At 43.9% G+C, this 27,977-nt stretch overlaps 1 protein-coding gene across 9 annotated transcripts in view; it reads right to left on the bottom strand.

Annotated features, from left to right (window-relative positions):
• Nucleotides 1–27,977, bottom strand: part of AFF2 (AF4/FMR2 family member 2) — a 459,081-nt gene that overhangs the window by 17,009 nt on the left and 414,095 nt on the right. For all 9 annotated transcript variants that reach the window (XM_032330752.1, XM_032330754.1, XM_032330756.1 and 6 more), the window contains 7 exons: nt 17,238–17,397; nt 14,567–15,571; nt 13,325–13,446; nt 9,341–9,563; nt 4,446–4,741; nt 3,631–3,694; nt 694–830 (listed from right to left, as the gene is read on the bottom strand). In XM_032330752.1, coding sequence (XP_032186643.1) covers nt 694–830; nt 3,631–3,694; nt 4,446–4,741; nt 9,341–9,563; nt 13,325–13,446; nt 14,567–15,571; nt 17,238–17,397 — 2,007 coding nt within the window. The remainder of the gene's footprint in view (nt 1–693; nt 831–3,630; nt 3,695–4,445; nt 4,742–9,340; nt 9,564–13,324; nt 13,447–14,566; nt 15,572–17,237; nt 17,398–27,977) is intronic.

Here is a 27,977-nt window from a genome sequence, read left to right as displayed (position 1 = left end):
GTGGGCATTTCTTCTCTTTCCACTTCTTCCAGGAATTTTTCTGATTACTCACAAATTCTATTCCACAAGATCAGGGGCAGGCCAGGAAATTTCATTTCAAATGCAAATGAGACCAATAATCTGTGCAGTTAATATACTGGTTCCTATTCCCATCTTCTGATTTTTATCCCTCCCCCTTCTACCACCTTGTCTGTTTCCTTGAAGTTACAGACACAGGGGAAGTTCATGCATACCTGCTGCCCTCAAGCCAACTTTGTGTAGGAACAGTGGCTCCTCCTTTTTAACAACCAATGCAGAAATTCTGAGAAAACTTGGTTTATAACAGAAATCTTGATAGCGCCACCTTCCTTGAATTATAAAACTGCACTTTGAAAAGGCAAGTGTCAATACCAAATGGTGAAATTATTATACTTTACTTCTACCCACTATGTTTCCATTTTAATTTTATGAATATTGTAAATTATAACACTCATGTTACAACCTCTGAAGGGGATAATTTATAAAAGTAGTGTCCATCAATTATAAATTTCCATGACATTAAAAAAATGGCAAGAACTAATTACGATGACTTCTAAGAAGAAGATGCATAAGACAAACCATTAGTAGGAGGAAATGATAGTTTTAAAAAAACATAGCAGCTTCTAATTACGACTGAGATGAGCTTAGGAAGATGGCTGCAGAAAGGCCATTAACCTGAGGAGCTCCACGGTCTCAGAGTACATGGTATAGGGAGACTTGGCTTCTAGAGGGTCACGCTCCATCGCATTGCCACATTCGGTGAAGGACAAGGCTGCGTCGGCGTAATTCACGGCTTTGCCAAATTTCTCAAACTAAAACAAGAAGATGACTTGTTAATAGCATATTGTCTCTTTTCTCCCCCAGGTAAAGGAGCAGGTCTCAACCCCAGGGCCATTTTGCACCCTTCCCCCCAGGGAATTGACTAGACAGGGCCTTGGAGCATCCTATGGGCAGAGCTTGCCCTGAAACTCTTCTTTTCATGAGACTCATGGGCAACTTCCCTATACAGTCTATGCGATCACATCAACCCCATCCCCAGGGGAGGAGTAACAAATTGATGCTATTGTCATGAAAAGTGTGAAGCTTCTGGTGTGACTGTTGACAAGAATCATATCACTTTCATTGTAAATGATGGCCTGAAATAGTGTGTCAAAAAGCCAAAAAATATAGCACTACTAAATATTTTAGTTTAGTAAAATTTTATTGCAAAAGGTTTTAGCCCCGATAATGGTCATGATTAAACTGACTCAGACATACTGATTTCTTTTTTATGTATAATGAATACTATATATGACACTTTTATAGTGAGTATTTTATAACAGTATTTAATGTTTTCAATTTTTTGATAGCTGGATGTAAGAATTCCACTAATACGAGATTTTATGTAAAAAGAACCAATATAATGCAGATTTAGCTATTTTAATTTTCTTGTATACCTTTTATCAAAATATTTTCTTGCAGCTATGAAGGTTTCAATTCTCAAAATGGCAGAGTAGCTGTTTCTGGAAAAGGATTAAGTACAACTATAAAATGATGAGTTACAGGTCCTACAGAACCACTGTTGTAAATGACTCTTTTTACAATAAATGTTCTGCAGTTTCCTCACTGTGAGCTGTTATGGAAGAATACTGGTTTCAACCACGTTCAAAGCGATTTTATGAAAACCTATGTGTGTGTGTGTAAACTATCTCCTCCTTCTCGTGCCTCACCTGATTATTTCCTTAGGTAATCTGGCTCTGACTGCCTTTCTTGTGAGGAAATTCTTCTTTACAACTTGATTTTTCAAAGTGATTTCTCATTCAAAAACCCACAGCAGGAAGGCTTCCTAAAGATCTCCTAGACCAAACCTCTCTTTTTCCAAAAGGAGAGACTGAAAAGTCCAGAGAGACGATTACGTGGTCATTGTGCCACTTTGTGGCCAGGTCCTACCCTGGTCCCAGGCCTCAGTTTCCCCATCCATAAACCAAGGGGTTCAAACAACAGGGGGCCTCTGGGTCTGGCACAGACATGAGCCTAGCAAAGATATCTTCCTTTAAATGAGTGTCTCTCAACCTTTGTTTCCATCATTACCACCTCTCCCCTGAACCCTGTGGGAGTTATTTGAGGTATTTTTTTCACACACCTCCACCGAAACATAAAGACCAAAAGTATGCTCAGCATCTCTTCGTGCCCTGTGGACTGGAGGGTCATGCACCATTCCAATGTCTGACATTTTTACTTTAACCCCAAAACTGGCTTTTGCCCCCAAGGGGGGTTGGAGTTGCCTCAAATGAAAATGCATTTTCTAAATGGCTTAGACAAAAAGTGATTTTAGGGGTACACATAAACATAGCCCTGGAAGGTACAGAGTGATGTTGGCTCTTAACTATCTCTCTCTCTATATATATATAGAGAGATAGATAGATATAGATAGATAGATATAGATAGATCTATATCTATATCTATATCTATATCTATATCTATATCTATATCTATCTATATCTATCTATCTATCTATCTATCTCTATATATATATCTGTGGCTCTGATTTTTCTCAGTTCCTCCAAACCTTTCCTACATGGTCCCACTCCATGAGCCCATGAGTCTCTTCAGCATCACCAGTGGAGTGGGTACCCAGCCTGCCTTGTCATTTTTGTCTGCAGAAGCAGGGGACAGTAGCTTTCAAAGGAGCGCTCCTGCCACAGAAAGGTTAGCCGTAGACAATACCTGAGCAATTTGGACCACAGTGGGAAAATGACTGTCCAACATTGTGAGCCAGCTAAGTCCTGGATAGACACACTGTTATGATGGAGGACAGTGGGCTTTTTTTTTTTTTTTAACATAATGGAGTTGAACTGAGGTGAGGACCCTGAACTGAAGCACTGCCCTTCTCTGGGGACAGTAGAGAGTATTAATATCTATGCCTGGGTCCTCATCTCAGAAATTCTGACTCCATCTATCTGGGGTGAGGCTTGGGCATTGGGTTTATTTAAAGCTTCCTGAGTAATTGTGACATGTGGCTGAGACCCCCATTAGGAGGAGCAATCAAGGCAACTCAACATGCTGAGATCATCGTTGGTCTCGGTGGCCAAGACCCTTGGAGGAAACAAGGCCATATGTCCTCAGAACTCTGGATGACAGAACTTCATTTCTCTGTGTGGGGTCCTAGCCTGACTGTGGGCCTCACCTGGAAACATGTAATCAGTTCAGCATGGAGCTGCATTTTTTTCTACACACCTGGGTTTCTCAAAGCCATTTTTGGAGGCCACCTGACCAGCTGTCAACCACTTTGTCTGTCTACACCAGTTTGGATTTACTGAAGCCAAAGGGATTTCCCACTTTCTCCAGGGCACTTTCAAAAGTCATCTCGAATTCACTCGAAAGCCTGCAACAGTATGTGGCATTTAAGTTGGGAAGTTGGGGCAAGGGGAAGAAGAGTGAGAACATGAATAAGGGCAGGGAAACATGCTGCCAAGAGCTCGGGAATTCTGGTGTAAGGAATGAATCAGCCCCAATCTGCCTATGTCAGCATAGCAATGAGACAGTTGGACTTATTGATAAGATGACTTCTTTGTTTCCCTTCAAAACATGATACTGGAATGGGAGGGAAGCAGCAAGAGGGGTAAAACCTACCAGTGCATCAGCTTTGTGCTTCAGCTTCTTAGCCTCTTGCATGTAATAATCAGCATTGTGAACCCTGAAGAAACAAAACAGACTCCTTAAAGTTTCATCTTTTCCCCAAAAGACTGAAGAGCCACAAATAGTTTTGCTATAAATCCATGCCAATACAATGCCTTGGAGAAGGCAGGTGACCTCTAGCATTTGCAGAATAACCAACTTTGAAAGAAGCCCAGAAGTGGGATGTGAAGTGTGTAATGGCCCACTGGGATCCATTATTGGCCCCTGCAACCCAGTCATTCCACTGTACGAACATCCCATGGACCCCAATGAACCTAGCTGCTGCTGGCGCTCTGTTCAATCTGAGGACATGAATAAGAAAGGGAGCCAAGGGGCAGCTGAGTGGCTCAGTGGGTTAAGCCTCTGCCTTTGGGTCAGGTCATGATATCAGAGTCCAGGGATTGAGCCCCGTATCAGGCTCTGTGCTTGCTGAGAAGCCTGCTTCCCCCCATCTCTCTGCCTGCCTCTCTGCCTACTTGTGATCTCTCTCTCTCTGTGTCAAATAAATAAATAAAATATTAAAAAAAAAGAAATAAATAAAGAAAGAAAGGGGGCCAAAGCAACCTAGAATTAAGCACCTGTCTTTGGAAATGGTACCAGAGCTCCATGATCAAAATGGGCCAAAGACATTTCTTGGTGCAGACAGAGGATGTGTGGGGATGAGGGGCCACCGCTGAAGTCTTACTTTGGTGCTAGAAAAGCCATCCTGCATGCACCCATCCCCATGCACCACCCCCACACCATATCTGTGATGATCTGGAAAAACATACGAGTCATCAAAAGTGAGCTTGGGTCTCCGGACATTGGCGGTGCTGCTGGACAGAAGAGGCAGGGCTGCCCAGGATGCCATCTCCAGGTGACTGCTATCCATGAGGCCTGTAGTGATTGTGGAGGTGATGGTAGAGATGGTTGTGGTAGTGGTTGTGGTAGTGGCTGTGGCCGTGGCAGTTGCAGTGGCCGTGACAGTGGCAGTGACAATGGCAGTAGCAGTGACAGTGGCAGTGGCAATAGCTGTGTTGGTAACCATAATGGCAGCAGAGCTTGTCTTTTTTGGAGTGTCTCCATCCTGGGGAAAAGGACAGACAGTTGCCATAAGGTTCAGCCTCTTAGAACATCTTTTCACATATACTTTTAATGTCAAGTACAGTAGGAAACAAGGCAAAAGAAAGGTAACAATGCACACAGCTTGAGAATAAACAGGTGACCCTGGTAGATCACCAGCGCTTGTTCTAGGATAATACCAATCCATGGAGCTAGTCAGTTGCTGTGATTACATCATTATCTCAACAAGAGAGCCATTGGCAGATCTTATAGGAAATGTGGGTGGGGAGAGGAAGAAGGGGGTAGGGAGAGAAAGACAAGAAGGAGGAAGGAGAATGAAGACAGCAAGAGCGAGCATGGGTGGGGGGATAGAGAAAGAGAGGTGACCCTGATATGAAAATTTTTGATAAGGGAACAGCCCAAAAACTTCCATTAGGGTAAATAAGGTACTCCAGTCACTCTGCAATTCAGTGCAGCAAACCAGGACTTATACCCTGGAACCAAAGCTAAAGCTGCCCTTTTGTTCATTGAGGCCTTGACTGATGTCTGGCGAAGTGAATGTCACATGAATGCCTCCTCATTTTGAAGTCTTGAGATGGTGAAAGCTTATTTTGAACAGATCAAAAACTAAATGGGCAAGAGATTTCTGGGTTTCATCCTGAACTGTCACTGCCATGGAAAGAGTGGAATCCAGCCGAAAAAATGTAGGTGCTTCTGTGACAGTATATGTGAGACCACGGTACACTTGGCCCTCCCTACCCGGCAATTGTGGCGTGATCTTGACTGTTCTACCTCTGACCATGTTTGCCATGGGACCTCCTCCTTCTTCTGCTTGTCTGAGTTGCTATCTCTCTAAGGTTGATATCTCCCAAGGTTCACTCCTCAGGTCCCCATCCATTCCTCTTCTTTCCTGAGCTTGACAGGATTTGCCAATCCCATTTGTGTTGGCATAGATTGGATAATATCTAGATCACTGCCAAATGGAAACCTCAATCTTACCCTCTCTCTAACGCTCCAGTTGTGTGGTGATCACCTCTGGCTCATTATCACCAAGATGGCCATTAGCCCATCAAATTGCCCTGAAACCAAATTGATAACAAAACCAGTTCCCTCTTTCTGTTAATGGCAGCAACGGTCTTCCCTTATCACCAAGACTGGATTTCTCCATGTCAGTAAGGGCACTGTGGTCATCCCCGGGCCAGAAGCATTGGAGCCAGTATACTCCCCACCTTGCCTTCCATCTGAACTGCTCTGCTTTAATCAGCTTTATATGTTGAAGTGCTGTAAATTCTTCCATTTCAAAAAATGATAATGATCCTAAAACTCTTTTGAAAAGAGCTTCAAAAAAAAAAAAAGTGAATTTCCCCGCTCTATTTCATCTTTAATATCTTCCCCTCCATTACCCTTATCCAATCCATTATAGAGTCCTATTCATTGCATCTCCCCACCATTTCTCAAATCTGTCCCTTCCTGCTCTGAAGCCACCAAGTGCGGGCCCTCGTGGCTTCTGACCGAGACCATCAGCAACCCAGCTGGACCTCTGACCTTGGAGCCAGCTTTTCCAATCCATTTTCACTCTGCTGCCGGACCTTTTTCCACAAAGTTCCATGCATTTCACTGCCTTGAATCCAAATGCAAACCCAAGGCTGAGCTCCTTTGCTGGCCTGTGAGGTCCTCCCTAATCTGGCTTCTGCTTTCCTCTTGATCTCCTCCTCCTCATTCCTATAGACCTTCCCCCAGACTGGACACAACCTGCCTTCTTCAATTTCCTGCTTTGGTTCATGTGCAGTCTTAGAGTTGAAAGAACCTTCCCTTCATTACTTTTCCTTTTTCACCTGGTGAAAATTTGCTCTAATTTTTAATTAAAAAAAAAACTGTGGTAAAATACATACAACTGGCTTCTTTCACTCAGCGTCAAGTCCTCAAGGTCCAACCACATCATAGCACATGTCGGAATGGCCTTCCCTTTTAAGGCTGAAGAATATTTCATTGTATGTACAGATCACATTTTGTTTAACCACATCCCTTCATTTCTAAACTGTCCTCAACTTTTAAGACCCAGCTCAACAAATGCCTTCTCCTCCAGGAAAACCACCTATGTCTCCAGCCAGAGGGGTTTTAATCTTCCTTGCCCCTTCAGAGAACTGAAGTCTGTCTTAATCCCTCTCTATGACACCACCCACCAGACATTTTATATCGTAGTTCTTTGAGCACGTGTCTCATTGTTTACCTCACACTGAGAGCTTTCTGAACACTGGTGCCATCTCTGATTTCTGACATCGCTACCCCACCCCATCCCCCCGCCCCACAGCCTCATGCTCCCAATAATTTGCTGACTGTGTGCACCATACCTGCCTGACTCAAGAGGGTCAGTTGCAAAATAGAAGCCAAATGTGAACATTCCTTATGTCCATGCAAGTCTATCTTTTCCACTCGACCCTGAATCTTCTGATTATCAAAACTTACAACCAAGAGCTCACTGAAAGAAATGTGGTGAGAGGCTACCCATGTAACAATTGTTGGGATGGATAGGGAGAAAATCCTTGACAAATCATCATGGATTTTATTCAACCAAACACAGAAAAACATTGAAGCCTTCTAAAACTCCAGGTTTCCACTGCCAAAGCCAGATGGCCTGGACCAGGCAGTGGAGTCAACCCAAGATGGTCCCACTTGTCTCTATGATCAAGCTATGTGACAAGGACCCCAAAGCACTGCATCCACTATGCACATGACACTGTTGTCAGTCCTGGCATAGATGACTTGAAATGGCTGTGTTCAGTCATGATCATGCAAGTTACATAAATGTGTTCTCCATCCATTTTCAGCCATCTATTGAATCAATAAATGAGACTTCATGCCAAAGTAAAATACAGAAGACTCTGAGAGCACAGGATTGAAAATCCTTTGGGAGCTGGAAGAAGCCTTACAGATCATCTAATCAAATCCACTCGTTTTATGGACTCAGAGTGGTTTTGTAATTTGCCCCAGGCCATAGAAAACCTGTTGAAGTTTTAACACCATGCACCAAGCCTCCTAACCTCCAGGCTAAGGCAAAAATGTATTTGTCTTCCAGGTTTCAAGTCATTTATGAAAGGAAGTGGCAATGGGTAGTCAGTCATTGGAGCCTCTCATGGGAGACTCCAATGAGTTCCTTAAGGAGGGCAATCCACTTCTAGGTGCTGATGGAACCATATTTATCGGGTTTCCCTAGTAGCTTTTAGTTCTTATAGATATGAATTTGCTGATGCTTGTAAGCATTACCATTGTCACAATCACAACTTTATTAGGCACCTAATTCTCTGTGCTAATACACCAGGCATTGTATGAAGAGAATTGCCTAGGTCTGGCGTATGTCCTCCTAAAGCTTGCAAGAGAAAAGAGCACCAGTTGGAGTTTACCATATTAATTACATTCAGTATGAAAAATGGGATTGATAGCATAATTACTGTTTAGAGTAGATGGTTTAATTTCTAACGAGGTCAGCATTTTTAAATGTGAATGCAAATATTGTGTGGGCGCATGCGTGCACACACACACAATTTCATATGGAAAATGACTATTTTACAATACACCAATTGCTCCATACCAGCGATGAAATTGGCCTAGATATGCGTGCCATGCCAGTCATCTCAGATGATGGAGGACTCTACCTTGGAGTCCTTCAAGCTCAGAGGCCTTGTTGCTTTTCATGGAGTGGTAAATGGGCATGTTTGGTCCAGGGTCCACCAGGCTGGCATCAAGACATTTGAAAGCTCATTGATTTTCCCATATTTGCTTTTTTTTAATTTATTTATTTTCAGCATAACAGTATCATTATTTTTTCACCACACCCAGTGCTCCATGCAATCCGTATTTGCTTTTTTACATTACACTTAAAGGAGACTAGATGCATACAGATGCCACATCTGCACATACATACATTTACATGGAAAAGCAGATGCATTTGTCATTAATATTCACCGGTGACACTTTGCTTGTGGCTTTTGTGCTTTAGGTACCTATACCTGAGACAGACGGAAAGACTGCACAGATGTGAAAAATGATGCAAAGTCTCAATTTTCTATGCTAACAGAGCAGTGGTGCTGAAAATCCAAAGGGCTGGATAATCCTTTAGTTGAGCTTAGAACCACAGCTGTGCAATTTTTACCAACAGATTCACCTATTAAATTCCATTTTTTTGGGTCACTATTTTAAAGACAATTCACACCTGCTGCACTGGGTGCTGGGAAGATGCAACTGTGAGTTTCAGCCCTGTTTCAGTGATGTTGGGCAATCTCACCTCATCCACTGGTTCTTTCATTCACTAAATGATCAGTGCTGATGCCATGTGCCCGATCAGTACTTTGTGTGTCTCCACTGCCAAGATATGAAAGTATTAGACCAAAGGATGTCCAAAGCCCCGAGTCTCTGCATAATAATTTGTTGGGAGAAGTAAGACTGGAATGAAAAATTCATCCTACATTAGAACAATCGAGATTTGAAATAATGGAGAGTTTGTGTATTTCTGTACACTGTTCTCTCTGCCTTTTCCTCCCATCCCCCCAGGGGTCACATCTGGTTAGACAAGCTGGGTCAACCTGTTTGTACCTGATGATTATAATACTTCTTCTGAGATGCTTACATTTACGGATATCCCTTTGAAAGTAGCACAGAATTTGCCTTCACTTCTCTTCGGTTTAGTAGAGGTGATCTGTCCGATCATAGGGATGTTCTTGTCTTGACCAAAGGGGCCATTGCTGCCACTGATGTTTCTGCGGCGTGGAGGGTCCTCTGGCAGTGGGGAAAGTGGAGGAGGAAACAGCTTTTCTTCCTTCCTTCTATTTGCTCTCCTGGATGAACTGTTCCTGTGTAAACAAAAGCATAGAGTGTCAAAAAGTTTTGTCTCTCTTCTGTGATTTTTCCCATGATGTGGATACTTTCAATATAAGTATGATTTTAGTTGATCGTCCTTTAACTATGGTGAAGAAGAGTATATACAAAAATGCATGTAGACATAGATATCTATAAAGAGCTCTAGCTATAAATAAATGCAAATAGATGTATCTAAGAATAAACACATATCTCTGAAGCAGAACTCCATGATAAATGTAACTGTCTAATGGAGGGTGCTATAGTATGATATTTGTAACATTTCAAGATTTCTCTCAATTAGATTTTTTATGGAAAATCCAATGCAGACTTTAATCCCATCATTTTTTAAGATGGTTCCTACTTATTTTGCCCTAGGACTTACTTGCATAATCACACAATAAATGGAACAATAAACAATGAGTAGGGGGATATTTTCTTAAGAAATATTATGCTGTACATTACTTAGCTATCAATAACACACTAAATACTTTCGTGACACACTGAAAACCATATGTTCAACATATTCTAGGCCCATACCAAGGTACAAGAAGCCACTGACCTTACACTGTTATACTGGAGTACTGATGTGCTTCCTTTTATGGAACCCATTTGGAAACTATTTTGTCATATCGCCATAAGACATCTGTAGTCCTAGAAGTACTCCCATGCTTTCAGACTGATTTATCTGCCCATTAAATGGGCACCATCAAAGAAACAGAGACTTCAAATAAAACAGAACAACTAAAACCTTATGCTAGCTGCTTAACATGGTAATTGGGTCATGGATTTTCATTTTAGTTACTGTCTTAGCCTAATCAATGAAGATTACTTGAATTTTAATCTTTTCTTAGACAACTAATATGGCACTATGCAGCCATTTACTTTCCATGATTATTGATACAGTTTTCAATAGCAAATGAAGTCAACAAGAATTTATGTTTTCCTCTTGGTCAATTTCAGTCAGTGTCTAGCAATATAGATTTACAATATGTCAAGGCAATAAATCAAAGATGAACAAGCATTCAAGTGGTCTGATTTCCCTGAGATGGTAGAACTCAATGCAGTCTCCTTGTTCCCCTTCCACTGTGTTGCCCACGTTTGCCAACTATAATAGCATTTGCTGTCCTCACCAACTTTTGTTTCATAAATGTGGCCCTATGTCAAGTTTTGTGAAGCAGCAAAATATTTAAAAACAGTAACTGTTTTGCCATTACATTAATTAGTTAAGATCAATCAAAAAATATTTGCCAATGGAATTTAAAAATTGCTTTGACATGTAGAACCATTTTAAGATAGCCGTGATGCCCAATAAAAAAGATGGCAAACTGTTGAAATAGGACCCATGTCCATGAGGAAGCTATGCAGCTATCAGCTCGCATTAAGTATGATCATTACAGAAGCAGTGGACATCAGAGAGATGTCAAGCATTGCTGGAGTGTCTATGGGAGGTGAGTGGTTCATTAGCTAGAGCCACTCCTCCACTACTTGAGCTGCGTCTGATTTTCCAATGACCACTACAGTTGTGCTTGGCCTTCCCATCGCCACTGTACACACAACACCACACACACTCCAGCACATTCTGTGCAGTGGGCACCGATCCCCTGGTCCCTTTTCCATCTGTTTGGTAGTGAGCTGGAACCATGGGGCCTTCAATAACTTCCCTGGTGAAGGATAACCAGGGAGCATTTTCTAGAAATAACTTTATCACCATTATGGCTTCTTATTATAAGAACAGGTTTTGCCACTTGGGCACCTCCTGTAGGTCAGAGGGGGACAGTGGACAAGATAAGTGTGTCACTACCACCACTCAGTGCTTCAGAGGCCCTGCTGATGCTTCAAGCTCCCAAGGAGGTATGTGTTGGGAGGCAGGGGTGGGACTCAGCAGGGCCCTCCTGTTAGATGATGGAGAACTGTGGCTGTCATAGTCGTGTGTGGCATTCTTTGTTGGGTTTAGAACATTCATTTAGAAAAGTGAATGTTTACAAATTTCTAAGAATTTGGTTTGGAAGGTCAACAAGGAACAAAGGAGCAGATGGAACTTGAGGAGGGGATTCCTGGGAGAAAAGCCTTGAGAGGCCAGTCCTGGCTTCATTCTCTCTGTCTGCTCTGGAGATCTTTTCCACACATCTGGGTTTATTTGATGAGCTTAAGAATCTGGCCCAGGCCCTTCCTGAACGATGAATGCTACTAGGTAAACACTGCTTTTCTAATGACTACAAAAGCAGAAAGACTATAAAGACCATGAGTCAGCAACACCATTTTCTGAAGAACAAACTCAAATTACTAGACATTTACTTAATACTTGATTGTATCTCTTCCATGAGATGGGAGAAGTGGAGGGTCACTGGACTGCTTACAGAGACTAGTGTCAGAGACTAATGGTTGTGGCAACACCTCCTGCCCTTTCTTTGTGTCTTTGGGTTGCCTGAACGGGTCGAAGCCTGGAAACTGGGGAGCTATGGCCACAGCAGCCATACCATTTCTGTCTGTCTTCCAGGGAAGGAGGAGGCCATGGAAGGACAATGCTTGATCCCCAGGTAAGGAGCTTGCTTCCCCACAGGGCTGGCTCACTTGGGAGTGAAGAGGTCAGCTTGCCCCGCTGGAAGGGTCGTTGGGTCTGAGAACTCCAAGTATGTGAAGGGATGTCTCAGAGCAAAGTTATACCACATGCATTGTATGAAGAGCCACAGATTCTCAGGGAGAGGAGAAGCTTGGGGCCCCAATCTCCTTTTTATACCAAGTGGATAGAGAGGTAATTGGTCTTTTCCTACCTTTCATCTCCAAACAATATGGATCTCAACAACCACAAGCTGAAAACTTATTTCCGACATCTTATCTGTGGCAGATTGATACCATATCACTGATGTTAAACAGTAATCTGTGAAATCAATTGTTAGCAGCAGTTAGCCAGATTGCGCCTCTGTTCTGGGCTGCTAATAGGCTCCCAAACTGGTCTTTGATGGAAATAATCTTTAATGTTGAATGGATTTATGGTAATAATTATCCAGACGGAATGGTTCCAGTAGCTAACATGACTGTTAGTTAACTGATACTTCTAAGATGTAAGAACTTGGTCACAATGCTTGGTAGCAACAGATCTCAGGACTTCTCCAGGGAAGGCTGGGGCCATCTGAGTGAAGAGGAGAGAGAGGCCTCCCGCCTGACTCTGGCACTAATGGATGCATCACCACCAGCTTTCCCTGACATACCATGGCCCCGAAGGGGTGGGGGGCAGCTCTCAGATGTCTCCACTTTGCGGCATCCTCAAACATGTTACTCCCCTGGCCTCTCAGGATGTCAGGATGGACCTAGTAGCCCTCAAGCTGTCTTTAGGTCACGGAATGGCACCAAAGAGGAAGCAGGAGCTGGGTCATTGTGCAAAGGCTGCTTTCATTGCCATCAAAACTGGAAGTGGCCCAGAAGCAGGTGATCTGGATGCTCTCTTATTTTAATTCCTTCACTTCTTTTACTCTTCCCTTCAGGCTAAAAGGTCACTTTGTCCAAGTTTGGGCCCCACATGACTTGGGCTAAAGAAAGATTGCTATAGAGCTCATGGACTATGCAAGATTTGGCAGTCTGCATTCCAGCTTTCATCCCACCCTTGGTAGAACAGCTGTCAGGACTGGCTGTTTCCTTACTTGCCATTCCTCTGAAAGAGGGCTCTCCCACCCCACCCCACCCCCAAAAGGCTTCCTTTGAGATTTCTGAGGGGTCCAAACAATCGAGGCGTCCTACCAAGACAGGGCAAACTCACTCTCTACTGTGCGGAGGTTTGTGGGGTGGCGCTGGTGAGATGCAAGGGGGCAGCAGGCAGATAGCGGGGGCCTCGTCCAGGCGTTGCTTCTTCTCAGGGATTTTCTCTGCGATCTCTGTTGGCTTTAATGGGAAGAAAAAGACAGAATTTGAAATACATGGCACATGCTGACACTGAAAAACCATGAGCAAGGTAGACAGTTTGCTTCCATTTTAACTTCTAGTTTTGCTCGGGGAGTTAAATGCACACCTCTGCTCAGACAGAAAACAATCAGCCAAGAAGCTGGCATTTGAGCAAGTTGAGCTGTACTGTGAACCTCTGATTAAAGATTGGGCGGCACAGGAATCTCTGACCAAAAGTAAAGAGAACTTATCGTTTTCAGACTCTTCTTCCATCAATAATGCCCCCACCAATGAGTAGCAGAGAAACTAACACTGCAACTCTAATATGGCATGAGGCTGTGCAAACAGTGTGGGGCTCATGTGTTACATATAAAGGTCACTTAGACAACCAATAACATGCCAAGCAATAAACCATGTGCAAGACATGCCTGTGCATTGGCTGGTTCTGAAGTTACGCCTGTCATCCCAAAGAGGGGTGAAGAGTGAGGGCCAGAGCTCAAACTCACGAGGCCGAGATTGATGGTTGCCCTTCTGGTGAGAGTTTGTAGCCCTGGAATTCAGTCCTAACCTCTTCCAGGTGAGGTTTCCATGAGTCAGGCCAACCACACAGCTCTGGGACCGAGTAGTCTGGGCAGACTGTGTGTCTGCTAGGAGCATCAAAGTATAACTAGGGTGTGGTGATGCTGATGTGTGTCTGGAGAGATTAGCAGACCCGGGGGGGGGCATGTTGAATGCTTGGGATCACCTGGGTGCCCTGCGGCTGCCAGGGTGGGGACTGTGGGGGTGACCCTGTGAGTCTATGAAAGCCGGGCAGCTTAAGGAGCCAATGCTAGGGACCGGGTACCCAGGGAAGGCAACTGTCTCCACAGCCTTCTTTTCTTCCCATCGTAATCTCCCATGTGCCATTTCGGATACTCTTCATATTGGCTGCCCAATGCTGACCATTCCTCCTAGGTCACATTGAATCCCACATTTCCCATGGAAAGCATCATTGCCCTTCAGAGACTGCACTCCATGGCTGTTAGCCTCTTTGCACATGAGGCTTAATATCAAGTTCGCCAACACAGAGCTGCTGCTCATGATCCCTCGGCACACCATGGAGGATGGGAGGACAGCCTACCTTGTGTTTACGCTTGCCCTTCAGGATGGGTTTTTCAGCGGCTGCAGTGGTGGTCTGGCGCTTGGGCTTGGATGCAGGCTCCTTGGGGTCTGGCTTGGCTGGTGTCGCCTGCAGTGAGTGGTGGCCAGGTACTCTAGACAGCAGGTCAAGGTCAATCTTCACCCACAGATTTTTCAGGTTCTCATGATCTCGTAGTGGCGACAGCTCGGTTTGCATGACAGGGATGGGTGAAAATGCAGGCTCTTCACTAACGGTGGTTAGGCTGTTGTTGCTACTGTTGCTGACCAAAGAGCTGAGGGTCAAGCTGGCACCACAGACTTCCTTGGATTTGGCGGTATTGCGTCCCGGAGCAATGCAAGGAGGCAGGACCTTGATCTGTAAGGTCTCTTCCTGATCGGTGTTGGAATCGGACGTGGACGAATCCGTTTCAATGAATTCCCGGGACTTGGGCACAATCTTGCCAGGCCCTCTGTACTTCTTTTTCTCGGCAGCCAGGGGAACGTTTGGCCTTGGTTCCTTCCTAGGGACTGGTTTGTGGGCAGTGACTTTGTTGCGGCTTCTTGGTGGGTCAGGAAGCTCCATGCTTTCTTTTTCTTTGGGGGTGCTGCTGATAATATTTGGTTTGGGCCAGGTAAACTCATCAATGCTGGTGTTCTTCTCGACTTTTTTGGGCTGTTTTTTTCCAATCGTCCTTTGAGAGGCTGTCTCAATAGTTGTCGACAACTTATGCTTCAAAGCCTTGGTTTCTGGAGTTTTCTGGGTCGGCCGTGGACGGACTTTCTCCCTAATAAGACTGAGGAGAGGCCTCTCTTTGGGTTCAGCCAGGATCTGGCTGGGGGTTGTTTTCACTTTGACCTGGACTTCCATTGGCTGGATGATAGGAGGAGGCACAGACACTGTCTCCATGGGTGTTTCATTTTGGCCACAAATAAATGACTTGTTCTGGGATGTCACTTTGTTAAGCCATTTATCCAACTGCCACTTGTTGGTGGAGGGTGGCTCAGGCTGCAGATGAGAAACAACAGCAGGAGTGAATCTCACATCTTGGAAGAATCCAGAAGGACCCTTAGTACACTGAATGTTGATAAAAGCTGTGGATGTTAAGTGCCCATTCACACATTTAAAGACACACATGGAATCTAAATTCATCAAATTACCCAGAGAGACAAATACTCCACAAACCAGCCTCGATCTACTTATTGCAACAGGCTTCCACCCCTCTTCTGAAAGCAGTCGCCACTCCAGCCAGGAAAGAAAGAATTATTCACAGAGAGTTTTCCCAGAGGGTGGGCACGGAGGCCTAGCTGGGAAACCTGTTCCCAAAATCCTTTGGTGGGACTCATTGCTCATCCTCTCACCGGGAGGCAGAAGTAATGATCGTGGGTCCTGAAAGCAATGTCAATGTGCCTCAAGTGTAATTCAACAGGAAAGATTTTCTATTCACCAAAGTCCCAGTGCCTTCTCTATGGTGCTGTAATTCACTGCAAAAAAGGACAAGCCTTTTCTCTTTTTACTGAAGGATGAAAAGATTTGACTTCCCCAAAACCACCACACTTTCCCAGTGTATGGGCAATAACCAGTTGTTGGGGACATGCATGCAGACATTAGTGTCTGCTGTTAAGCCACGGAAATGATGCGTACAACTCAGGTGCTTTATTCCCAACTCTGAATTCTGCCTGTTGAACTAAAAGAGCCATAATTTTTATTAGAACTGCTCTTCTTTTGAAAGCCAATCAGCTGAGGCTTAATGGTACCAGCCAATAAAGGGTGACAGAATTAAAAACACTTGAGTAGCTGTGAGTCGACCGCACACAGGGCAATGATAGACAAGGGTTGGGGGAAGTTCTCTCTTAACCTCTCAGAACCTTATTCTTTAATTCGTAAAATGGGAATAGTAACAGCAAGGACCCCAGAGAAGTGTTATGAGGATAACACAAAAAAGTGAAGGTCAAGAGCTTCTCAGCCCAGGGCCCATGTTCAAACAGTCCTGGCTATGACTAATGGTGGGGTTGGCACTACTGCATTCTCCAATATTTCTTTCTGATGATAATGAACAAGTGTGCATGGAGCCCTGGAGTGGATCTGTAAGGGGCACAGGCTTCAGACCACTGAGGGGTCATTCTGGACTCAGCAAAGACAGGAGGGGAAGTGCTCGTTGTTTTTTATTTCAAAAGTGTAATTTGGATATTTTAGGGAGCTGTGTTCAATATTTTCATGAATTATCATCAAACACATTTGGAGGATGCAACCAAAATTTTCAAAAATCCATCCCATTTCTTTGGTCTTCTTTGCCAAGTGGCAACTCATCACTTTAACCTGGAGTCAGGGGTAGTATCCCTGGGGCCAGAAGTAGGTCTGGTTGACTGGTTCTCTCAAAAGAGGAGTTGCAAACCTGGTCATGACTCCTCCAGATTTACACATGAGAAGATGGGGGCTCGGAGGAGCTAAGTGAGTCATATAGGAAGGAATGTCCATCTTTTAGTGTTTGTGCACTTATATGTTTTAGAGGGAAAAAAATGCTTTCAGATATCCAAGTACTTCACTGAAATATTTATTGTGTGTGTGTGTGTGTGTGTGTGCATGAACGCGCACATGCATGTGCACTGGGAGTGCCACGCAACCTGGTGACAGGTGAGAGGCAAATCGCACTCATAGCCCCCATACCCCTCACCTCTGGAGTGGCTGCACGAGGGGCCTCATTGGATTCACTGTCGGTGGTGCTACTCTCGGTGTCTGAGTCTGACTCAGAGCTGCTTTCAGAGTCACTGGAGCTGCCGGATCCCCCACTGGCTGGCACTGCGGGTGGCGGCTGAGGTGTGGCCAAGAGTAGGCTGAAAGTAAAATGACATTATTCATTGCCTTGCTTGTCTCCCATCATCAGGCCAAGGGCCTGCCCTCACACAGCATCGGGCCTGTGATCTGTCAGATGTGGGCTAACTGGAGTACACCGCCCTATTCTACAGATGGGAAATATGAGGCTCAGGAGGCCTGGTGAGTGGCTGAAGGTCAAACGTTTCATTAGAACAGGGCCTGAATGTGGCCAAGTTCTTTGGGTTCCACGACATTATCTTCCCTCTCAGAAAAGCCTAGCCTCCCGCATTTTATATAAACTCTTTAAGCCAAGGATGCATGCCTTCTGGACCCAGAGACAGATGCTACAGACTGACACACAGCCTAGATTCTTAATGATCCCATGCTTTTTGGGTTGAGATAAGTTTTCATTTCCTATGGCCATCTTGTTCAGAAACCCAGAGGTTTGTCACAGGGCTATGGTCTCAGCTATACACACGGTATAGTTCTCTCACAAAGAAGGGGTGAATTCAACCCCCATTTTAATTGGAGGAAGCTAAGGTCCACAGGGGGAGAGGCTGGCCTCTGCCTCCCACTAGTTGGAAAAGTGAGATGGGAACTCCAAGGACAGGGATTGTGAAAAACATTTTCACTGCTGGTGCCCAGCACCCAGCACTGAGGGGGCCAGAGTCACATTTCTTGGCCTCCTCCACCTTAATTTTTATCAACTCTTTGTAAAACTCTTAGAAGGAGATATGTTCATAAGGCACCAAGCAAGTTTAATGATTGATTTCAAATCTGTAAAGCTGACCAAGCAAAGTATTTGGAAATTGACACCATTTGCCACTCTGCCTTCACTGATAATCAATAGTCTTCCTTACTAATCGTTTGCTCACTGTGCCCATAACAAATCAGCCTGCAACGTCTCTTGCCATGGTGGGTGATATCCTCACCCCGTCCTCAGGCTCACTGTGAGAAGTGTGGTTCCAGCCTCAGGGGGTGGGGAGGACTCTCCTCACCCCCACTCCCGTCTCAGCAGCCCGATCTCCTCCTCGGAAGTAAGTTCACTGGTGGTGAGTATTGCTGCTGTGCCAGTGGCTGCCCACCTGCAATTTGCTGGGCTCACTGCTGCTTATGCTCCCAGCTCCCAGCGCCCAGCTAGGCTCTCTTCCCCACTTCAACTCAGTCAGCAGAGTGCAGTCCTCATCTCAGGGGCACCTCATCCTGTGGTCACACTTTCAAACTGGAGTGAGAGGGGCCCCTGCGACCCGTCTCCTCAAGACTCTGGAGGCACAGAGCACTATTCCTTGCCTGCCCCCACCTGTCCAATGCAGAGAGCATTTTCACTCCATGTGCCTTACCTCCCTAAAGGCTGCCTTTTTAATCTCCCAGTTAGGTATTTTCTTTCATAAAGCAAAGCTCATTTTAAAATGCTATCGGCTAAGTAAATGCTATCCGAAAGTACATTTCTCTGCCAAATACACCAAGAGATTAGGGGAAGCAGAAGAAATAGGGGACTGTATCCCCTGGGAAAATGCACGCACACAAGCCTGCGTGCCTGTGTGTCCCCGACAGTGGGGGGTGGGGGGCGCAGGGTCCTCCGACCCAGCAGTCTCCTTCCCTTCGTTCTTTTGCAGGTCTCTCCTTTATGGCAGTAAAGACTCCACATTTATGCAAAGTACCTTCTAAATCTAATCAATTGTTTCTGTCTCTGGTTACTAAATAAAGACAGAAGGAACAGATTTAATGAGACCAATCCAGACATTATGCTAACTTGGCCTCAGTTCCTCCCAAGTACGTTTCAGGTCCAGCATGGAGCAGCCGCAGCCCTGAGCTGAGGGGCTGCTGGGCTGAGACACAATCAAGTGGTTTTCTAGTTTTCTTTCATATCTGTGCCTTCATGTCTGGTTTCTCTTAAGACTCCACTTATCCCAATATTACCAAACTCAAGTCTAGATTGACTTTGGAATATTTCTGGATAGAGTTTCCATTTACTGGATTATTTTTGAGCCATTGCTGTAAGAAGCAAAACAATTCCAGGGATTATTTTGCTAAAAACGAATGCACTGAGGTGAAACACATAAAGTTAGTCATCAGCTCCACCACAATAAAGTTTCACGGACATAGACGGAAACTTGCATATGTGTGTGTTTGTACACACATGTTCCTTATCCAAAGCCTTCTGAAGGGGAAAAGAATTCTGATGTTCAGATTTTTTAAATTTTAACAATGTGAAGATACCATTTTATATGTATAATAGCTCAAGTGGGATCTGGGGAAGGATCCCTTTTTTAATTGCATTATGTTAGTCACCATAAAATACATCATTAGTTTTTGATGCAGTGTCCCTTAATAAAACTTACTAATATTGACACAATAACATTGATGCAGTGTCACTTAATAAAACTCACTAATATTGCTACAAGAACATTAACAGTAAGAGGTCGGATTCTGTCATGAAATGAGTTTGTCTCAAAGTTCAGGAAGATGACAGCTCTCAGGACTTTTTTAATTTCAGAATTGTGATTAAGGGATCATGGATGTGGGCAGAAACCATATATGAAAAGTGGACTATAACTATATGTACAAGTAAATATAGGTAGATATGGATATGAAGTAAAGACTCTTTTAAACCTCAGAGTGACCTTGACTGAGACTCAATAGAATGAGACCTGTGATTATTTTCCCTAAGACTTCTTACGACTTTATCTATTGTGTTCTTACGAAGGACCCCACAGTGAGTCAGTATGGACAATGTCCCCTTGAGGGAGACTAGTGTAGAAAGAACAGGAAGAGGCTCACCAGGTTTTCATACCCACCCCAATGAACATGGATGCTTGGGGATGAGAGGGAAGGTGGGCTTGAATTCAGAGAGGGTAAAAGAGGATTACATTACTTGAGCACCTTAATGAGAAAGAACTGCTTTCTCTGGGCAGTTGGAAACAGGGAGGGAATAAGAGTTGTTTAAAATGGAAGCGAAATTGCTCTCCCCAGTACCTCCCTCTGCCTCTATTATCCATCTGCTCTTCCCAGGCTTGCTGGAGATTCTGGCTACACCCAGCGTATGGAGGAATGTAAGCCACATATTTGAGCCTGTTTGATCCTCACTTCCTCTGGGCCCACCTTGCACCCAGCAATGCAAACATCAATATGAGAATGACTGGCCAAGGGCCACATTGTTGCCTAGAATCCACGGTGGAACTTTCGAGTGGGCAAATCATTAGATTATTTCACTCACAGATTTTCACTGAGACCCGTTAGCTGTTCAGCTAGTTAAATTGCCCCTTCTGCTACATTTATTTTCATACATTGCCAATTTATTTTCTGCATATATATTAAAGTGGCTATGAGAGAAGCTAGATCATGCAATACTTGGTTCTGCCTAGGAGATTTAATACATTTAATACATTCTTCATTCACCAAACTGTATTAGAATTACTGTCCATGCACCATTTCCTCTTATATTTTAGTCATTTGTTTTTTTTTAAAAGAATGCTAGTGGTGACAACAAAGATAATGTATTATATTAAAAATCATTAGCATTCATCATACTAAACCATCTATCCATAGTCTGTAAATATTACGGTGATACTCTATAACTTCACCCTGATGCAATAAAACTTCTCAAAGGACCCACATTTATACCAACTTCAAAGTCAGTGGCTCAACCTTTTCAGAGATCCGATTCCGGTATTGTGTTCCTCAGCATGAGCCATCTTCAGTGAGTAGTGAAACCTCATTTTAACCCCAACCCCAATTAGTAGGTCCTCATGGTCAGGGGCCAGACTAAGGACAAAGGAGCTGGCTTAGTAAAGTCAAAGATCTTACCAGGGGAAATCCAGGGCTAGGGAAGGGGATCAAAGAGCAGGTCAGTGGGAGAGAAGTTTGGGAGGGATTTCCAATGCTTTGTCCAGGCAGGGTTGGCCCTGCTGTGGAAGGCTTGAGCATACCAGGGAGAAAGGTGGGTTTTGAGAGGTAGTCCAGGCACCTTAGTGTCTAGACATGACAGTGTCTCTATGTTTACACTGACTGGGCCTCTTCTGCAATAAAGAGGTTCAGTTTGTACCAGAAGATAGAGAGTTGGAAAACTGAATGAAGGAACTGGAATGACTTTGTCTGGAGAAGATTCTGGGGCAGGGAGGAAGAGGTTCAGATGGTGACAGTCTTCAAAAACCCAGAAAGTCTGTCCTGTGTGAAAGGGGGTGGCTTGTCCTGAGGGCCTCCCAAGGTGAAACTGGGCCAACAAGCTAGAGATTTAGTTGGAAAAATCTCACCTCAACATCAGGAAATACTTAAAAATCAACAGCTGGGGTGCCTGGGTGGCTTACTTAGTTAGGCGTCTGACCCTTGACTTCAGCTCAGGTCATGATCTCAGAGGGTGAGATCAAGCCCCACATGGGCTCTGTGCTGGGCGTGGGGACTGCTTAAGATTCTCTGTCTCCCTCCTCCCCAACACCTCCCCCCTGTGCCCTCTCTCAAAAAATGTGTAAGAATGGCCCGAGAAGGAAGCCAAGGCTTTGTAGGCCAGTGAGCCAATGCCTTTAGTTGACCAGGTAGACAGCAACAGAGAATATGATAGATATATTCCTATCGTGGGTCCCAAGTGGGTTTGGATGATCTTTAAAATATTTTCCAGCTCAAAGATTCTGATCCTTATGAAAGTACACTGTATAAAGGATTGTGAGGGGGACTTTTTAGGATCCTAGAAGAAGCATGTGGGGACAGGTCTGCACAATCCAGTCTGCTCCTTAAGGCAGTTCTGCAGTGTTCTGCTCTTGGCAACACTTTATCAGTCACAGAGCTCTTGTGTAAGCCTCAGAGGATTAAGGCTGCATTTCTGTAGGGCTATTTTATAAATCAGACTTTTCACTAATTCAGATTAACAGCCTCCAGAAAGCCAAACATCTGCATCAGTGCTGATTCTAATCCTAATTTAACTGTAAATTCCTTTCTCAGGAGATAAACAGGAATGATGAATTGGCCATTCTGCTCAATCAAGCTGTGTGGGCATCAAAAATGAAAGGATCCCAAACGGATGGCAATTTTGTGGTGGGAGACGTACATGGGAAGGGTTTGACAAGCAAGGCCTGACGTATTGACTTTGGCAACATATTTGGCACATGACTGGGATATGCCAACGACATGTAGCAGGAGATGTTTGATGGGGAGTCCTGTATTAAACCCTTGTCTTTTGTTGAGACTCATATGAACTTCATCAACATGAACTTTTTCCAGTTTTATAGGAATGAAATGTCTGTCTACAAGATAATTTGAAATGCTTCCATATTTGAAGTCATCATTAAGTTGTAAAGGGATGGCCCTGGGGCAAAGGAAGAGAAATTTATTGCTGATCTTACCCCTCTTCCTCATTCTCCTTTCTGAATTCTGGGTTCTAGAATTAGAACAATCTGCCTCATCATGCTAGGCCACTAGAGGCAGATACTCTGAACCCTGAACCTATCCCAGCCAGTGGGTAGGAGAATCCATTTTTGGTCTGAGTCAGTAGTTCTGACCTCCATCCCACCCACCTCCAGGAAATCCCTTCAGTCCCTTGATCCAGTAGAAAGCAGAAGCAGAAGCATGATACGTAAAGCAGAGTTTTCCTGGTGGAAACAGGGATTGGGCAAAATGTGAGGAGAGTGTGTTGCCAGCAGCATCCTCCTCCCTGGGTGGTCCCCAAGCACAGTTTGAAAGTAAACTGCTTCATATCCCAATAGTATCACCAGCAACTCAGGATCAAGTGTCTTTGGTGTTAATGCACTAACACTGTTGATGAATGTTGATAAGCAAATCACTTCCAGCTGTAATTTGGGCTACACTGGAGATAATCTTTGTTCAACATGTGCACACTGGGTATCTGCCTTTTTTCCCCCTTTTCAATGATTTATTTTTATTTTATTTTATTTTATTTTATTTTAGAAAGAGAGAGAGAGAGTGGGAGGGGTAGGGGCAAGGGAGAGAGAGAGAGAGTATCTCAAAGAGGCTCCACGCCCAGCATGAACCAGACACAGGACTTGATCTCACTACCCTGAGCTCTTGACTTGAGCTGAAACCAAGAGTCAGACATTTAATGACTGAGCTACTCAGGGGACTTTGGGGGCCTGACCAGCCCCAGGCCCTTGTCTTCTTTTCCTGCCTGTGGCCTATCTCCATTTTTACTCTATTTCACACATCTAAATAGCTATGTTTCCTCTATTGCTTTTTTTTTTTAATTTTAAAGATCTAATGGGTTTATAAGATTCATGAATCAGGCAGCAGCCCATCTAGTCAATAGAGGAGAGCTCCCTCTCCTACTGGTTTTAAAGAGGTAGTTTTAATCTAGTGGGAAGAACACGGGATTGGAAGTCAAAAGATCTTTTGAGTGTTACCTTGGATACTTAAGCACTTAACATACATAGGGTTTCTGATTCCTCATCTGTAAAATGGGTCTACTATATCACATAGGCTGTGAGAGGACCTAGTGAACATATTTAGGTGAGCCTCTCAAATATTAGTATACACACAACTCAGCGGGAGACTCAGGGTTGAATTTGCTAGGCCTGGATGGAGCCTGAGTTCTGCGTTTCTAACCCACTGCTCAGTGAGGCTGATATTCCTGGTTGGTGGGCCATAGAGAGAGCAGTGAGGCTAAAACCTACATGGGCTATTTAGACATAAGCTGCTGGGGCAAAACCTAAGTTGGGGATTTTGAAACTGAGGAAAAAAACACACTTTTGAGATCAACTGTGGATTTTATGTTTCTATAATTATTCTGTCCTCCTTTACCAACAGGCAAATTGGACCACCTTATGCCATTTTAAGTCAACTGGGCAATTGTGGCTGAAGAGGTTGTATCAGATTCCTTTTGAGAAGCTTACAACGTTACTGAGGCTATCTGCCTCTACCAGTGGTTGACCAAAGGCCAAACTTTGAATGAGGCCCATTGCTCCCTGCAAAGCTCAAAGGCAACTTGCCACTAGCCTGGCTGAGGCAAAGGTGGGACCCACTGTAGGAATGGCTGCAGCTGGGACACTCTTACTACTTCCAGAGCACTGAGACTTGGTACCAAACGATGTCAAGGTGAAAAAAATTTTTAAGGATACTAGGGGACAAAGTTCAATGTGCAGTTTCAAAGAAATTAAAAACAAAACAAAACAAAACAAAACAAACAAACAAACAAAAAAAACCAGAACAAAACAAAGCAACAACAACAAAAAACCCAACCCAACCCAAGGTACCTGGCTTCCACCTAGTACCCTCTGGGGCAAGACAGCACCATGGAGGTGCCAGCATGCACCCGGTAAGGCTGGTCAGCGCTGGCTAATGGGCCAGTGATGTCTTAAGAACACCACACTTTGCATTTGGGAGAACATACAAGCATTTTATTTCTTCTGGAAATAATTAAAAGCCACACAGACTTTTCTGCTATCAGTCAGAGCTGCTTCCCTCAAACAGCTAGACAGGTGGCAAAAAAATCATAGCCAGCAAGGTATTTTTGTCCTTTTTGCCTTTAAAGTGCATTGACAAAAATGGGAGCAAGGGAGAGAATGAAGGCAGGTGAGTGACCCTGAATGCTGACTCCCATGAGCCCTGCTCTCTACCAAAGCAAAGAATGAATACAAATGGCAGAATACGAATATGAATTGCCAGAAAGAATTTAATATGAATGCCAGAAAATCTCTAACAAGGTCCAACAAAGAATTCCATTAGTCACAAATCCAATGTGGAGCACACTAGGTACTTTGGTGTTTTATACCCAGAAGAGAATCACTGTATGCACAGAACTGGTTTGGAGGTGGGCACAAGAGTCTGGGCAACAGAAAGGCTGAAGATGCTAGGAGAATACGAAGCAGGCTGGAGATAGGCTCAGTGTGGCTCAGCAGAAGCCTCTGCCTTTTTCCTTGCTTGATGGCTTCTTTGGGTCTGTTGCCCATTATGCTTAGGGCTGCCTCGTGATTTGGGAAGCAGGCATCCCTCTTCCAACCTCTCCCTAGACTACATTTCTTCTTTGATGTCTCTCAATGCCACTTTCTCAGTATTGTCTGGTCCACTTCAGGTCTGATTTGTTACCTGATGTATCACAGGCGCTTGATTTAGAGAATAAGCTTCAATGGCTGGAGGCTTTATCAACCACACACACACACACACACACACACACACACACACACACACACTCAAATGCTTTGTGCACCTAAGACACCCTAGAGTAAAGCCCTAAATGAGTTTTCTCTATAGATCTCTGGGAAAAGGGTCCCTGGGTACCTCCACTGCCTACTGTCTATGTCTCTGTGGTCCCAAGAGGATACTGTCATCTTTGAAGCAATGAGACCAAAATACTTTTTGCACTGCAGAGCACTTGATAATGTGCTGGCATTTTTACTCCCATGACTTCATTTGGTTGCCATAAGAACAGTGAGTGGGGTGTGGATACAACAGATATCCTTACCACCTTCATGGGTTACCCATGAAGCTCCAGAACCTCTAAGCCAAAGTCGTGCAGCTGGGGTGTGAGGGGGGATTTCACCAGGCTCTGGTGACTCTTTTGGCAACACCAAGTTGGCGTGAGGAAATGAAAGCAATCGGGAATCCGCTACAAAACTCACCCTTGTCACCAAACTGAAAGGCAACGGGGACACAGAATTAATTCTGAATGCTTTCTTCAAGTGGCTGAATGAGAAAGTGCAAGAATGTGATGTTGAAAACATTGAAGACCATCAGTGCTCTATGCCAGCAAGACTGTGCTGCATTTGATTCAAATGACAAATGTCACTGGGTCCAGAGGAGACCTACAGCTCACAGCAGATAAGTCTTCCACATACACGAATAGATTTTGAGGAGTAAGTAGGGAAAATTTACAGGTCCTCTATCTTTCTACCTTTTCAAAAGCTGTATTTGTTTTTAAATAGGTGATAAACATGATACTGAATTCAAAAGATACGGAAAGGGACACAGGGAAAAGTAGACTTTCAGATCCTCTATCGTCCATCACCCTGTTTTCCAGCATTTTTCACGGTTAATGTTTCTTATGCTTCTTCCAGTAATATCCCCATAGATTTATGAATATTGATATGTGTGCTTTTAAAATAAAGGCTTTTTTAAATTATAAAAGTAATAGCTTAAAAAAAGTTTCTGTGTGTGGGATGGCAGGACATTAGATGAATGGCATTCAAAGTCACATCCATAATTTCTAATATAAAACTCATACAGCTTCCTTAATAAATGTGTCTTCATAATAGTGCCTAAGATATATTACAAACATCAGCATTAAAAGACTCAGGTGAATGACAAAAATACAACTCACAGCACTGCAGTGTGTCACCCTACCATGAGCGGGAGGCAGTAACGTAACACATACCATGAGGAATAGAAGACGCTCAGACAGCCCTGCTTGGTGGGACTAAGCTGCAGGTTCCAAATCAAGAAGCAGTCACTGAACTTCTTCCATCACAGACACTTCTTACAGATGTGGTCAATGCATGCTGGTTCTGCTTCCTCACCACTAGAAACTTCCATAGGCCCAGTAATCAGACTTTTCAACTCTTTGATCTACTGAGACTGCTTTCATTTGTGACCACCCACCCCTGTCCTCCCCGCTTCCCATCGCAAGTTCATCGCAGGTGTTCTTCCCTTACTCTCCTTGACCTTGCTCCCTGTTGGACTAAAAGCTTTGACTTCTTTTGTACTTGGTCCCAGTGACCATGTACAACATGAGATCTCTAGGTTTCAGAATTCACAAGGACTCCCTCGTGGGCAGATGTGCTCTTCTCTACGGGATTTGCCCAAGATCTATCTCCATCGACACCCTACCTTAGTGCCAGTTTTGATTCCCCTCTTTTTCCAGCACATCTGAGACTTTTGTCTTCTTCCTCTTCCTGCATTGTCTCCAAGCCTTTGCTTAGCCTGTTTATTCTGTCTAGAATGACACTTTCCCCACTTCTGCTTGCTTAAATGATTATCTTTAAAGCTCAAATTCAAATAACATAAGGTCCTTCCCAATGATTTTAATTCTCCTTGATACCTCACTGTTCTGATTTCTTTGCACTACCTGAATCACCATTTATTACTTAATTATTTTCAAATTCTTTCATCAGGCTAGCCTTTTGCCTATACAACTAAATTGTCCATTTTTTGATGACAGGTGCCAGAGTTTACAGTCATTTTTTGTGTGCCCTAAGGTGCCCAGCATAATACTTATATGGGATTTTCTTGTTATGAAAAAAGTATTCCAACTGGCCTTATAAGGTGTAGAAAATCCATTCAGATGAGGTCACCTGGTAAAGAACAATACTTAACTCCAAAATGTCAAGCTTTCAACCAGTTGGTTAAGTGTTAGTCCATCATCACCTGCCTCTTTCTTCAGCTTCAGTTCCATGGCAAAAACGCAACTTCTTGGGATGGTCATTTTAATGTAATTGTTATTTACAGCAACAGTTGTTGGGTTGCAGAGTGCACGCACACGCATGAACACGAGAAATAAATGGTGGCTCTTACGGAAACTGCGTGCTACACATACACACAGACCTTCTTATTTTTAATTAAGATGATGATTCCATTATTCCAAATCATGTGAAATGTGAGCTACTCTTGTCATATCATTTTGATACATTAACCAGCCCTGTCTACATTGTGCTTGATATTAACT

This window comes from Mustela erminea, chromosome X (genome assembly GCF_009829155.1).
Source record: "Mustela erminea isolate mMusErm1 chromosome X, mMusErm1.Pri, whole genome shotgun sequence".
Lineage (NCBI taxonomy): Eukaryota > Metazoa > Chordata > Mammalia > Carnivora > Mustelidae > Mustela > Mustela erminea.
The sequence above is the reverse complement of the archived record's forward strand: the minus strand, read 5'-3'. Positions and strand labels throughout refer to the sequence as shown.